Below are 15100 nucleotides of genomic sequence, written 5' to 3' on the forward strand. Positions count from 1 at the left end.
TTTCAATAGCATTTCTTTTGCACCTCCATTTTAGTAGTTATCACAGTATCTTGTAATTATCTATCTGGTTCTCCTGCTAGACATTGAGCTCCTCAAGGGCAAAGATTATGGAAACTCAGCACCCAGCACAGCCTACCTGGTACATGTGTGCCCACCACATGTCTAGAAAGGAAAGAAGGAAAGTTAAAGAGCGGAAAAGCATGTTCCATCGGACTGCTATGACAACACAGTCCATAAAAATAACTGAAAATAAATTTCTAAATACAGAGTCAGCCATGAAAATAGATTTTTAAGGATCACTAGTATCTGCCTTCCTCATTTCCATTGAGTCCTTTCTTTCCTTCTTCTATTTCATTTAGTTCACTTAAACTTATATTAAATCCATCTGCAGTTCTAATGAGACTGTCTCTCAGGGTATAACTTAAAGTCACCTTTTCATGATGCTAAGAAGCATCCTGGCATCATCAGAAAATACTGGGCTAAGAGTTGGGAACTTATAAGTTCCAAGTCATTATGTTTTTCTACAAATATTTATTAGTACTTGTTATGTGTCAGATACTGTTCTGAGTGCTTGGGATACATTCATGAATAAAAAAGACAAAAGTTCCTGCCTTTGTGAAGCTTATACTCTATTAGAAGGAGAGAGGGATAGATAACAAATAATAAGCATAATAAGTGTTTTGGAAGATGAGGATCACAATGGCCAATATGGGGTGGAAGTGAAGGAGGATGTACAAGATGCACTTTTAAATGGGAAGGTCTCATGGAGATGAGATTTAGGCAAAGAAAGCACGGGATGTGTGGGAGAGCATTCAGGCCATGATAACAGGTTTAGCAAAGTCACTAAGGCAGGCCTGCTTGGCATGTTTGAAGAACAGCATAAGGATTATGAGGCCAGAAGTGAGTGAGTGAAGGTAGAGTGATAGGAGAAGAAATCTGAGGGGACTCAGAGGGGACAGATGATGTGGATCTTCATAAACCATCATCATTAGAACTGTAGCTTTTATTCTGATTGAGATGAGCATTCATTGCAGACTTTGTTTTAAGGAGAGAAGTGGCATGATTTGACTTGAAGTCATTTGACTGCTATGTTAAAAATGGATTGTGGGCCAGGCGCAGTGGCTCACACCTGTAATCCCAGCACTTTGGGAGGTGCAGGTGGGTGGGTGGATCACCTGAAGTCAGGAGTTCATGGCCAGCCTGGCCAACATGGTGAAACCCCGTCTCTACTAAAAATACAAAAAACAAACAAACAAAACATTAGCCAGGCATTGTGGTAGGCATCTGTAATCCCAGCTACTGGGAGGCTGAGGCAAGAGAATCCCTTCAACCTGGAAGGCACAGGTTGCAGTGAGCCAAGATGGCACCACTGCACTCCAGCTTGGGCAACAGAGCAAGACTCCATCTCCCCCGCCAAAAAAAGGATTGTGGCCTTGTGGCCAGGTGTGGTGGCTCACATCTGTAATCCCAGCACTTTAGGAGGCTGAGGCAGATGGATCATTTGAGCTCAGGAGTTCGAGACCAGCCCAGGCAACATGACAAAACCCCATCTCTACAAATAATACAAAAACTAGCTAGGCATGGGGGTGCATGCCTGTAGTCCCAGTTACTAGGGAGGGTAAGGTAGGAGGATCACTCGAGCCTGGGCAGTCGAGGCTGCATGAGCCAAGATCATGCCACTGCACTCCAGCTTGGGTGACAGAGTGAAACTCTGTCTCAAAAAAAAAAAAAAATTACAAAGGAGAAAGGATAGATAGAAACAAGGCAACAAGTTAAGAGGCCATTATAGTGATCCCGGCAAAAGATGATGGTGGTTCAAAGCAGAGTGGTGTCAGAGACGAAAAGAAGTCAGCGTTGGAATATATTTTTCAGTAGGACCAATAGGATTTGCTGATAGCGTCAGCTGTGAGAAAAATAAAGGAGTTTAAAAAGACTCCAAGAGTTTTATCCTAAGCCAACAGAAGAAGGGAGTTCCCATCAACAAGGATGAGGGAAGGCTCTGGGAAGAGCAGATTTGGTGTGGAGAATGAGGATGGGGAGATCAAGAGTTCAGTTTTGGACTTGAGATTGAAATGCCTATTAGCTATCTAAAGAAACATATCAGGTATACAATTGGATATATGAGTCTGGCGCTTAAGATAGATGTCAGAGCTGGAGATTTATATTTGGAAGTAATTACTGAATAGATGGTTTTTAAAATCATGAGACTGATAAGATCCCAACCCCAATAACCGTAACCAGATTATCTCATTGCTCTGCTTCTTATTTTCCTCATTCTCTTAATGATAATGTCAGGTGAAGTCAGTGATTTTCACCTGTGTTCTATGGTGCACTAGGGTTCTGTAGAAAGAGGTGATGGGATCAGAGGGATGTTTGCTCTCCCATTGCCTAAGCCAACAAGAAACCCTACATTTTTACAATGAAAAGACATACATTTAGAGATGGTACAAACTGGTATTTCTGATGTGTATACTATAGTGGACTAGGGTGCGTGTGTAGGAGAGTAACTTTCCAGATGAAATAATGATTTAGCATCTCATTAAGAAATGGCCCCAAATATCTGCTTTTACTGGTCAGCTATCAAAGGAATATATGTAAATACAGGTGCATATTAGCAATAGTACACAGTTATGCTAGAAATGTTTGCCATAGATAAAATGTGCGTAAGATCTCCTCTCTAACAAATATTTACCTAAAAATCAAATTTAAGAATTGAAAGATTTCATTTCTTTTAGATCCAGTTGATTGCAGTTGAGCATTCAGAATTTCCTTTGACCCTGAGATCATGGACAATTGGTAATTTAACTATAAAAAAAATGCATAAAGTTAGTGCTATAAGAGGACTTAGAAATACTTCAGCTAATTACCCTCCCTTTTCAGTGGGGAGCTGAATCTCAGGGGTCAAAGGTTATGCAGGAACTGGAACCTAGGTCACCTCCTGACTCCTAGTCCTGTGCTCTTTTTACCACACACAATGCTGATTTCAAGGCCTCTTTAGAAACTCCTCTGAAATTTGCAATTAAGACAGAAAGCAACACTCACATGTGATCTTCATATTTTCCTAATGCATTAATTTTACATTAATACTTTTCCTATTTTCCCACAGTTCTAAAGGTCATCTTTGCTGTTGTCTTTTGCCTGATATCTGCTGTCCTAATGGTACTGCTGTTTATCCACATTCGCCGTGGACCCTGCTGGCAGAGAGACTCCTATGGGAACATCTGAACAGACAGCTGGATAAGCCAGGCCAACCTCCTGTGACACAGCATCTCTCAGTGGTGCCGCATCTAAAGGACAGGCTTTTGCCATGTGGGCATTGCCGTCTTCACACCCTGCCTTTTGAATCTGCCTAGAGCAGGTCTGAACTCACAGGGACCCACAGACAGCTGCTGGACTGACAGATGAATGAACACCAAGGTTACCTAGGTCTTCTCATCATGGAGTGGTAGTGCAGGCTGCTCGTTCAGCTAGAAAGAGGCTGTTATGCATAGGATGGTTGTATTCTCCGCCACAGTTGTCCAGAGAGAAATAAGAAGCCAAACTCTACTCAGCCTTTTACCTGCAAAGAGAGAAGGATGAGAAGGTGGACAAAGACATAGATTAGAAAAATATTGGATATTGGGGGAAGTTAGACTAGAAGTAGTATTATACAGGGTGATTCTTTTTTTTGTTGTTGAGATGGAGTCTCGCTCTGTCGCCCAGGCTGGAGTGCAGTGGCCAGATCTCAGCTCATCGCAAGCTCCACCTCCTGGTTTTACGCCATTCTCCTGCCTCAGCCTCCCGAGTAGCTGGGACCACAGGCGCCTGCCACCTCGCCCGGCTAGTTTTTTTGTATTTTTTAGTAGAGATGGGGTTTCACCGTGTTAGCCAGGATGGTCTCGATCTCCTGACCGCGTGATCCGCCCGTCTCGGCCTCCCAAAGTGCTGAGATTACAGGCGTGAGCCACCACGCCCGGCCCATACAGGGTGATTCTTATGAAAAGAAGACCCAATCATAAATTATAAGCAAACTTTTTATTTAGCTATTAAGTAGGTTTAATATACATACACACACACACACACACACACACACACAACTGAAAAGAAATTTCTACCCAGTGTTTGACAGTGGAAAGATTTCTGGATGTGTGTCTATATATTAACACACATATGTACACATATCCATATTTAAAATGCCTACAGAAGAGGTATTTAATTCTCAGAAATTGTAGTATCACCCACTTTATATATGACTCAGGTCATCTGCTCACAATTTCTATAGTGGGGAGTAAATGGAAAATATACATGGCCACTATCAGATACCTCCACTATCAGATCTGGATGTTTTTTAAGTTTCCATTGTTACTGCATTTTAAAATTGTAAGATCTTACTTTCATAAGGGCTAGTCTAGCCCTAATGAAATGATAGTATACTCTAATTGCCACAATATGTCTGAATTTTACAGGTAGTGAAGTAGAAAAAAAAAAGTAGACTGAATTTTACAAGTAGTGAGGTAGAAAGAAAAGTGGACTGAGGGTTGACAGCCCACTGTCTCAGCCCTGCACTGGCTTTGGGCTCATGACTTAGAACAAATTTTTTTATATCTTTTTTTTTTTCCCCCCAGACTCATGGTCTTACTCCGTCACCCAGGCTTAAGTGTAGTGGCATGATCATAGCTCACAGTAACCTCTAACTCCTGGGCTCAAGCAATCCTCCCACCTCAGTCTCCCAAGTAGCTAGGACCACAAGTGCACACCATCACACCCAGCTAATTTTTTAATTTTTTGTAGAGACAGGATTTCACTATGTTGCTCAGGCTGGTCTTGAGCTCCTAGCTTCAAGCAATCCTCCTACCTTGGCCTTTCAAAACACTGAGATTAGATTATAGGCATGAGCCATCACACCTGGCCTAGTTCTTTTATATCTTTTACCTTGGTCTCCTAACCTAAAAATGAAGAATCTGAATTAGATGAACATAGAAGTCACAGCTAGCTCTCATACACTGTGAATAATTTTTCATTTTATGCTCTAGATGAGTCATTGACCAAGCAAGCACTGTCAAGGATGGTAGTATTGTGGCAAGTTGAAAATGTATGCTAAACAATTTTAATCTGCCCTGAACCACCAGCCATTCAGTTGGTGGGACATTCAATCTCACTCCTCAGTAGGGTTCTCTACCTCCTCAGGTTCAACTAAAGGTCCCAGAGTATAGCTGGTGGGAGGAGTCAGAGAAGAGTCCGCTAGACCTCTGTCCATGCTAGTCTCTGTTAAGTTCACCATCCCTGCCCTCATGGTCTTCTGATGGTAGGCAGGGGATATCTGTGCCATTGGTCCCAGGATTATATGCTTGGAGTCCACCAGTCTGAGACTGTGCAGTCCTGGGGCGATACTTTTGCCTGGCACAGAATCGCCCCCAACGCCTCCCAGAACTCGACTCCATCTGTTAGTTTCAGGAATCTTCCTCTCCCCTTGGGTCCAACAGCTTCTACCTGTTAAGTTTCAAGCACTTACTTTCTATATAACTCTCACTGAGCCAAGGTTATTGCAAACAAAAGGCTAAGAAGGAATTGTCTTCTCTTGCTTGGCAATGTCTGCTTCCTGATGCAACACAAAAAACACCTAGGTAAAAACAAAAAACACAAGATGTGGCTACTTTCTTAGCTTGGGAAAGGGAAAAATATCTAGAGCAGCAAGAATAAAGGACAAATTACTGCCTTGATAAAGTAGCCAGCCATATCAGTACGTAAGCCACAATATCTTATGCTAATTCAACAAACATGGATGAGAAAACTATTATTTGCTAATCACTGACCTAGATGCTAAATTGTGCATCCCAATTGTGATTATTAATGGCTTGACTCCAACACCGAGCTTATACAGAGTTGGTAGAATGTAAAAGTAAGAGCTTTCACAACACTTTTTCCATATCATTTTTTGTTTGTTTGTTTGTTTATGAGAGAGTCTCGCTCTGTCACCCAGGCTGGAGTGCAGTGGAGTGATCTTGGCTCACTGCAACCTCTGCCTCCTGGGTTCAAAAAATTCTCCTGCCTCAGCCTCCCGAATAGCTAGGATCACAGGCCCGCATCACCACACCCGGCAGATTTTTGCATTTTTAGTAGAGATGAGGTTTCACCACGTTGGCTAGGCTGATCTCAAACTCCTGGCTTCAGGTGATCTGCCCGCTTCAGCCTCCCAAAGTGTTGGGATTACAGGCGTGAGCCACCACATCTGGCCCATATTATCTTTTAATCCTGCTGTCAGAGACATGTGAACCAGAGCAACTCCATCTGGAGTGAGGGCTACCAAAATGAGGCTGGGACTTGCTGGGCTGCATTTCCAGAAAGTTAGGTATTCCCAGCCTCTAGATGTTTATGGTTAAGGGAACAAATTAATAATGTTTACTAAACAGACCCAGACTTGGGAGTGTCCAGATATCCTGATATCTGGAAAACAAAGGCATTTCTAATTTTGCTTTAAAGATAATAATATTGATTCTTGCAAAATATAGTAATTAAGAAATCAATCCCTTATCACAAACCCTTGTAGCAGAGCACATCTCCCTATAGATACAGCGTTGTACCTGCTTTATCACTATAGAGCATTTAGCACTATAGAGGCTGGACGCATTCCTCCTCTTACTTTTGGGAACATCCTACTCTGTCTATGGAGTAGCTGTACTTTAACTACTTTACTTTCTTTATAAACATGCTTTTACTTTGCACTGCAGACTCGCCCTGAATTCTTTCTTGTGCAAGATCCAAGAACCCTCTCTTGGGGCCTGGATCGGGACCCCTTTCCTGTACATATTTCTGGGGATTGCAGAAGGGACTATAGGGCGGAAACCCCTGGTATGTGGTGGGGTCCCGTAACACAGCCAGTAACTAAAAGGACCTCTATTTTCTGTTGGTTCTGAGGGATTTTTTAACATCCTCATTTCTCTTCCTTCTGTCATCGCTTTTGATTATTGTAAAGAGAACTCTCACTCTCAACTTGGTTTGTTTTTTCTACTTTCCACAGTGCTACTTTGTTGATAAACACTGTAATTGTTTTTCATCCTTCATAGCAGAATAGAAAATCACAACTGACAAATGCTCTGTAGTGATAAAGCAGAGAGCACGAATGTACTGTAATCTTTCTCAGGAAATAAGCTAATCGAATCACTTCAACAAGAGAGAATGTAAATTCTTTCTGATGATAAAAGTGACTTTTTCAGATGGGTCAGGGATAATCAGTCCAGTTGCCCTGATAATAAATGCAGCTTGAAAGATAATCAGTAGAACTGAGGTCACCTCTGCTTCGAAATGTATTTCTCATTTGAACTACTATAGACGCTTTGAACAGGATGAGAATAAGGCAGTAATTATCACATCAATGGAGGAACATTCCTTAGCATAAAAAAACTCAGCAATGTATACACAGGAAAGTACTAAGAAAGAGTTGTAGGTGGGATATCCCTAGATAGAATGGCATTGCATTAAGAAACTATGATCATAAAAAGAATAATTTTTGCCTTTAGAAGAGTGCAAGCATTAGAGGCAAACATTTTACTGGAAGTCATTCAACCAACAAATCTTTTTTTATTTTAGAACTGGTATTTCTTCTCCCTTCCTTCACGTTTCATGAAAACATGAAAAAATCAGTCATGTTTTCTACTCTCCCAACTTCCTTTCTATCTTGTTCTAGTATGTTAGCATTGATTATTTCTCCATTTCCAGGGACGTTTCTTAGTAAATGAATGCCAGAGTGTTACCATTTTCTTTTTTAAAAACTCTCTTTTCAGAAATCTCATTTGAGCAATAATGGATGTGTGCAACATTTTGGTGTTTTAGGCCAGGGCTGTCTAATAGAAGTAGAATGAGGGCCACACATAAAAGCCACAAATGTAATTTTAAATTTTCTAATAGCCACATTTTTAAAAGGTAAAAATGCAAAGATTAAATTAATTATAATAATAAAAATGGTTTAACCCAATGCATCTGAAGTATCACTTCAATGTGTAATTAAAAATTGTTAATGAGATATTTTATGTTTTTTTCATATTAAGTATTTAAAATCTCATGGGCATTTTACCCTTGCAGCACATCTCAATGCAGACTAGTCACATTTCAAGTCTCAATAGCCACGTATGGCTAGTGGCTACCATATTGGACAGTTCTGCTTTTGATCATTACATGACAATCTTTTTGAAGCACAGAGAATGTGTTCTTTGTTATAATTTGTAAAATCCACTTTCAGATTATTGTGAAGAAATAAAAATCATTTTTATTTTGTGTCTACATCTTACCATCTTTGTGTGCGGTTGAATTGAAAGATTTTTCTGAAATGCTTTTATTTGTAAGGTTATCTTAGTAGCAGCCCAAACCTTTTCCAAAACTATCCTAAACTAAATGGACTAGCTCCTCTTCTTATGAAATGTCTTCAGGAGGAATTTGTTAACACACTTAGAAGATAAGGACTACTAGATTTGGTGAGGGGCCGGGGGTGGGTAGATTTTAAAAGTTAAGTTACAATTTTGATTGTGGCTAGGTGCGGTGATTCACACCTGTAATCCCACCACTTTGCGAGGCCAAGGTGGGTGAATCACTTGAGGTTAGGAGTTCGAGACCAGCCTGCCAACATGGTGAAACCCCATCTCTACTAAAAATACAAAAATTATCCAGGCATGGTGGTGCCCCTTTATAATGCCAGCTACTCAGAAGGTTGAGGCATGAGAATTGCTTGAATCTGGGAGGCAGAGGTTGCAGTGAGCCAAAATTGTGCCATTGCACTCCAGCCTGGGTGACAGAGAGAGATTCTGTCTCAAAAAAAAAAAAAAAAAAAAAAGACTGCAAGTAATCTGTATTCAAAACAAAAAAAAATGCAGATAATACAGAAGAGTATAAAACGCAAAGTAAAAGGTCTTCCTAACCAGTTTCAATCACTAATGGCAATCCTGTCAACAATAAACAATATCTGGTTTTATTTCTTCTAAGGAGAGGCATTAATTTTGTAAAACATATCTTTATTTTCTGAAAATTTCACATCTTTCCATGCTTTTACAACCCATGGTGTCCTCTTTCTTGTATTCTTTTTTTTATTTCCCTGAAGCAATTTTTTTAAAAGATGCATGAACAGTAAGCATTCTGATCCTAACATATCTAAACATGTCTACATTGTGCCCTCACACTTACCTACTAGTTGGCTGGGTATATTCAGGTTGAAATTCATTTTCTACCAAAACGTTGAAGGCAGTACTCTGCTGTCTTCCAACACACAGGATTACTGATGAGAAGTCTATCAGTCTGATGCTCATTCCAATGTAAGTAATCTGTTTTGCTTTTCCTAATTCTTTTAAGATATTCTATTTATGCTTAGAGTTCTGAAATTTCACCAGGTTGTGTTTAGGCATGGGTATTTGGGTTTTTGTTTGTTTTCTGTCTAATTCTGTATGGCTGACATGATTTTTTTCCATCTAAAGACACTTGTCTTTCTCCAACTAAGAAAAAATTGTGTTCTGGAACTTGAATTTCTAGGGTCTATCCTCCATGCCTCAACTTTTCTCTCATATTTTCCACCATTTATTTTATTTCTCTATATTCTAGTAAATTTCATTTTCCAGAACATCAACTTGGTCTTCAGCAAATCCATTATTCCTTTTTTACTTCCAAGTATTCTTTTCTTTGGTATTTACTGATTGTTCTTTTTTCATAGTGGCTGTTTTTGGTTTGTCTGTTTTCAGAAATGGGGTCTCACTCTGCTGTCCTGGCTGGAGTACAATGGCACAATCACAACTTACTGCAGCCTCAAACTCCTGGGCTCAAGGGATCCTCCTGCCTCAGCCTCCCAAACAGCTGAGATTACAGGCACATGCCACCACACCTGGCAGCCTCACTATTTTATCAGTGCAATCTCCTCTTGAATACCTTTAAGGATACTAATAATTTTTTCAAGTTCTCCTCTGCTCCCTAAATTACCTTTTTTCTCTGGGCTCAGTTGTTTGGATTTATTAATCTTGGACCTTCTGTTTAATGCTATGGTTTTTTCTGAAATCTTGTAAATCATAATCCACAAATGAAAAGCTTGGAGGATTAATGGAGATGGTTAGTGTTGGTTTTCCTTTTAGCCATGTATGTGTTTCCCCAACAAAAGTTCTTCTTGAATAGCTGCTTTAAAATTCTCACATGCTAATTGCAATATCTTAGTCATTTCAGGACAAGTCTTCATTGTCTTTTCCTATATGGGTTCTGTTTTCCTGTTCCCTTTTATGTAGACCAATTTTGGGTTGTGTCTTCGACATTGGAATAATATGTTGTAAAGACTCTGGATGCTATTCTGTTCCTCTAAAAACTTTTTTTAAGCAGGCAGTTAAATTGGCTGAAAAACTGTAATGAGCAGTAAGTCAAATCTCAGTCCAATTCTTTTAGTCTTCATTTAGGCTGGTTGGAATCTTCCCTGTGTATGGTTAGTTCAAAGTGTGGAGCTCGGCACAGCATTTGGGCTGAATTTATATACAGAGTATAAGGTTCCCCTTCTTTGGCTTTCAATTTTGGGGAATTTCCTTCTCACTTTTCAGAGGTGATGAATGCCCCAAACTCTATCCTCTGGTATTTCAAGCCAGCAAGATGATGGATTTTTTTTTTTTTTTTTTTTTTTTTTTTTAACCTGGGTTTTTAGCCATCCGCCCCCATCCTTTACCCCTGCATGACACGGGTAAATAGGTGAGCCCGCCCTCAGGCCAAAAGCCATTAAAAAAAAAAACAAAACAAAAAACTCACCTAGCGTCATTCCCTTTTTTTCAAATGTTGACTCCTTGCCAGTACCTTCTTTCAATTGCTTTCAACTACTTTCAACTAGCCGTATTCTATATTTTGCCCAAAGTGTACAGTTATCTGTGGAAGTGTTAGTCTAAAGGAGGTACAAGACCATTGTCTGAAGTGGATACTCTCACTTGATTGGAAAGAGCTGGTTTGTGGTTCCATATAAGGGCGAGAGTTACAGCAGCAGATACCCTGTAGTGTTTGTGAGCAGGGAAGTGGTATGGCAGCTGGGAACATCAAAAAATAAAGGGAATTTACTCATGGCTGAGGTGAGTGTTTCTGTGTAAATATCTCCTGGGTGGAGTGATTGCAACCGTCTAAAATTTCCCTTCCATGTCTGTGATATGAGTACCACAATGTCTGTTCTGCTTCCCCTTCAAGGCACAGCAGCCATCCTAGGAGGCCGCCCCCTAAACCAGCACCCCATTTCCACAGAGAGCACTCCTCCAGATTTTAACTTGAAGGAGGCCACCCTCTGTCTATAGAGGAAGGTGGGGGATGACCAGCTGATAGGGAATGCACCCTTTAATTCGTTACCCTGACAAGTATTCCATAGTTCCCTAATGTTGTATGGATGAGCCAAGTTCCTAGCTTCCCCAGGGCTCCCTTAGGAAGAACCACATTCATCTCTAGTGACTTCAATTCCTCTGTTTTCACTTCTTCATTGGTTTGATCACATCTGCTTATCTTTGAATAATTTCTCAAAATATCTGACCTGCTGATGTCCTCTCTAGCACTGTTATGATTTTATTCTTATTTTAACATCTTTTCTATTATTTCAGTAAAAGATTAGGAGGAAGGGAAGTTCAGTACAATAGGTCTTTTTACCCTAAATAGGCGTTGTGCCAAACCCCTATTGACTCCAATGGGGATAGCACCAGATTCAAGGGACCCAGGATCAGCAAATGAGTCACGGAATTTTACTGGGGCAATTACATACAGAGGAGAGAGTTCAGTGGCAGTGGGCTGATCAGGAGAACTGCAACCACTTGCAAAAGGCATGCAGTTATATTTATATAGCATTTTCACTTAATCACTGCCCCCTAACAATCCTTACCTGGCAAACCTCATTTAACCTAAAACAACAGGCCTTGATCCCCTGTATGGCCCACAGTCCACAGGACGGGGTATGGGTTCAGATGTTTCTCATAGATAAAGAATGAATCTCTGTCTTGGCCACTGCCATATTCCTTAGCTCCGAACTCGAAGCACACATTCAGGTGGGTCTGCCATACAGGGTCATTCTCAGGGTATGCTTAAGTTAAGTTACTGCTGTCAGGTACATCTACCATAAAACAGGAAACTTGAACTTGTTTTTCGAGCAAACGGGTCTATAATTGTGTCAAAGTTAAGAACACTAGCCAAGACATTCAGTGAAGGGAAGAAACCAGGCATAACACTATGTAAACAATTTAATCTCACAAATATTTATTAAGTGCCTACTTTTAACCTTCAGTAGGGTCCAGAGTTTCCATCATATTTTTATTTTTTTATTTTTATTTATTTATTTTGAGATGGAGTCTCACTCTGTCACCCAGGCTGGAGTGCAGTGGTGCAATCTCGGCTCACTGCAAGCTCCACCTCCCAGGTTCACGCCATTCTCCTGCCTCAGCCTCCCAAGTAGGTGGGACTACAGGCACCTGCCACCGCACCCAGCTAATTTTTTGTATTTTTAGTAGAGACAGGGTTTCACCGTGGTCTCGATCTCCTGACCTCGTGATCCGCCCGCCTCAGCCTCCCAAAGTGCTGGGATTACAGGCGTGAGCCACCAAGCCCGGTTTCCATCATATTTTTAAAAGGGAACCTTTTAAAATTGCCATCGTTTGGTACAGGGAGTGCAGCACTGAATTACTTATAGCCTCTGCCCTTAGGAGTGTCACAGCTACATAATTTAACTGGGGTTTTCACTTTTCACTAGTTTATATTCTTTTTCTTTCAGAGTTTGAGGATTTGGCCCTTCCTTTTAATAGTTATCAGCAAATTTTTCCCCTTAATCCCACATTTCTGGTTCTAAACCACAAGGTCTCCCCTCTTTCCAGTTAACTTTGCACAATATTCTTAAGACTTGTTTCTGGCCATTGCTCAAAAATACACATTGGGCAGATTCAAATTAGGTCCTCTATAATTACTTGTTTATTATCATAACTAATACGATGGTTGGTGCTAACATAACAGCATTTCTCAATTTAAAGCTACAGCATTTTTCTTGTGAAGACCCAATTTAAATTCATTGGTTACAGAAACTCTACCAGAAGTATAACTAAAACAGCATTTCTCCAATTTCAGTGTGCATGAGAATCTCCTAGGATGTGTGTTCAAGATTCAGATTCCCAGGTCTCAATCCCAGAAATTTTGATTCAGCAAGCCTACAGTGAGTCCAGCAATCTGCCTTTTTAACAGGTATCACACATGATTCCATCGCAGGTAGTTCCTGACCTTGCTTTAAGAAACCCTGCTTTAAGCTATGCAATAAATCTCCAGCGGCTTCCACAGTGGCTGAACTAAATTACATTTTATGTATAAGCATTCCCTTTTCTTTGCAGCCTCGCTAACATCTGTTATTTTCTGATTTTTAATAATAGCCATTCTGACTGGTGTGAGAGGGTATCTCATTGTGGTTTTGATTTGCATTTCTCTGAGGATTAGTGAAATAACTAAAAATAGAACTACCATGCAACCCAGCAATCCCATGACTGGGTATACACCCAAAGGAAAATAAGGCATTCTACCAAAAGACATATGGACTCTTATGTTCATCACAGCACTATTCACAATAGTAAAGACATGGAATCTACCTAGTGTTACAGGATCCTTGGAGTGTTTTTATGGCTGAGAACCTCTGTGGCCAGTGGCGCCTTTGTCCGAGTTTTGCCTGGGCACGCTGGGCTCGTTTTGCCCACTCAGCCTTGCAGGCTGTACTCTCAGCTCATGCTACCAGCCTGGGTCCCAAACCTGTCAAGGGCGAGTCAGACGTGGAATGGTGAGAGGTGTGTGAGCAAGCATGGTGTCTGGCCACTGCGTACAATCAGACATGCCGGATGCTGCAGCGGGGTGGGCAGCTCCAGGTGCCGGGACAGACGCTGGCTATCTGTGAGGCTACGGTAGGACGCAGCTTCTATGGCTGCTTCTATGAAACACTGCAAGCAGCTTCTATGGCTGGCAATGGAGAATACAGTGGTGCCCGGAAGCTTGGAGACATCAGGAACTGCAGGACTCCCTCTTTGGGATTCACAGCCCTGGCTCGGGGAACTCCCAGGTCTGGGATCCCCAAAGGGCCACAGCTCTTCTTTCCTTCTCTTTGCCTGCAATGTGGCAAGCAAGGGGCAGGTCTCAGCCCTGTTTGTGCTACAGCTCTTTTAGCCTTACTATTCAGTGAGTGCTGAGACCAGGAAGAATGAGGTATACAGACAAGTGGAGGGTGAGCAAGATGAAGAGGAGCTTTTATTGAGCGACAGAACAGCTCAGGGGAAACCGCAGGGGCAGCTCCTTTCCACAGGCAGGGTGACCCAGTGAAATGGCTCCGTTGTCTGGGGTATATACCCTGGTTCTTTGTCACGGTCCAGAAAGAATTCAGGACACAGACACATACAGGGGGTGGGTTTAGGAGTGGAAAGTTTAATAGAAAAAGAAGAGAAAGAGAAAAGGTTTCCTCATGCTGAGAAAGTGGGTTGCCCAAGAGGTTCTCTGATTTGGGGCAGAATACAATAGATTTTGTACAGAAGCTTGAGGAAGCAGTGATTGATTTACATAGGGCTTAGAGGATTGATTTGACTACGTGTGCCATTTACATAGACCGTGAAAAAAACTGTCCCTCCCATCACAGTATTTTATTATGTAAATACGGCCTCTACCTGGTGGTGGCCATCATACCTGTACACGTGGTTTTACCTGGAGGTTGACATGACACCAGCACACGTGGTGACAAGGAGAAGAGGGTGGGAGATGCCATATTGAATGTATCTGGCTTCCAGGTACAGCTGCCAGCATTTACATATAAAAGCTCCTGGCCGGGCGCGGTGGCTCAAGCCTGTAATCCCAGCACTTTGGGAGGCCGAGACGGGTGGATCACGAGGTCAGGAGATCGAGACCATCCTGGCTAACACCATGAAACCCCGTCTCTACTAAAAAATACAAAAAACTAGCCGGGCGAGGTGGCGGGCGCCTGTAGTCTCAGCTACTCGGGAGGCTGAGGCAGGAGAATGACGTGAACCTGGGAGGCGGAGCTTGCAGTGAGCTGAGATCCGGCCACTGCACTCCAGCCTGGGCAACAGAGCCAGACTCCGTCTCAAACAAACAAACAAACAAACAAACAAAAGCTCCTAGT

General features: G+C 41.6%; 1 protein-coding gene across 1 annotated transcript in view; it reads left to right on the forward strand.

Moving 5' to 3' along the window:
- ACP3 (acid phosphatase 3) overlaps window positions 1-8714 on the forward strand; it is a 55340-nt gene extending 46626 nt beyond the window's left edge. Inside the window, exon 11 of the mRNA XM_050777981.1 lies at window positions 3107-8714. Coding sequence (XP_050633938.1) covers window positions 3107-3225 — 119 coding nt within the window. The 3' untranslated portion in view covers window positions 3226-8714. The remainder of the gene's footprint in view (window positions 1-3106) is intronic.
- The last annotated feature ends 6386 nt before the right edge of the window (window positions 8715-15100 follow it).

Source organism: Macaca thibetana, chromosome 2, assembly GCF_024542745.1.
Source record: "Macaca thibetana thibetana isolate TM-01 chromosome 2, ASM2454274v1, whole genome shotgun sequence".
Classification (NCBI taxonomy): Eukaryota; Metazoa; Chordata; class Mammalia; order Primates; family Cercopithecidae; genus Macaca; species Macaca thibetana.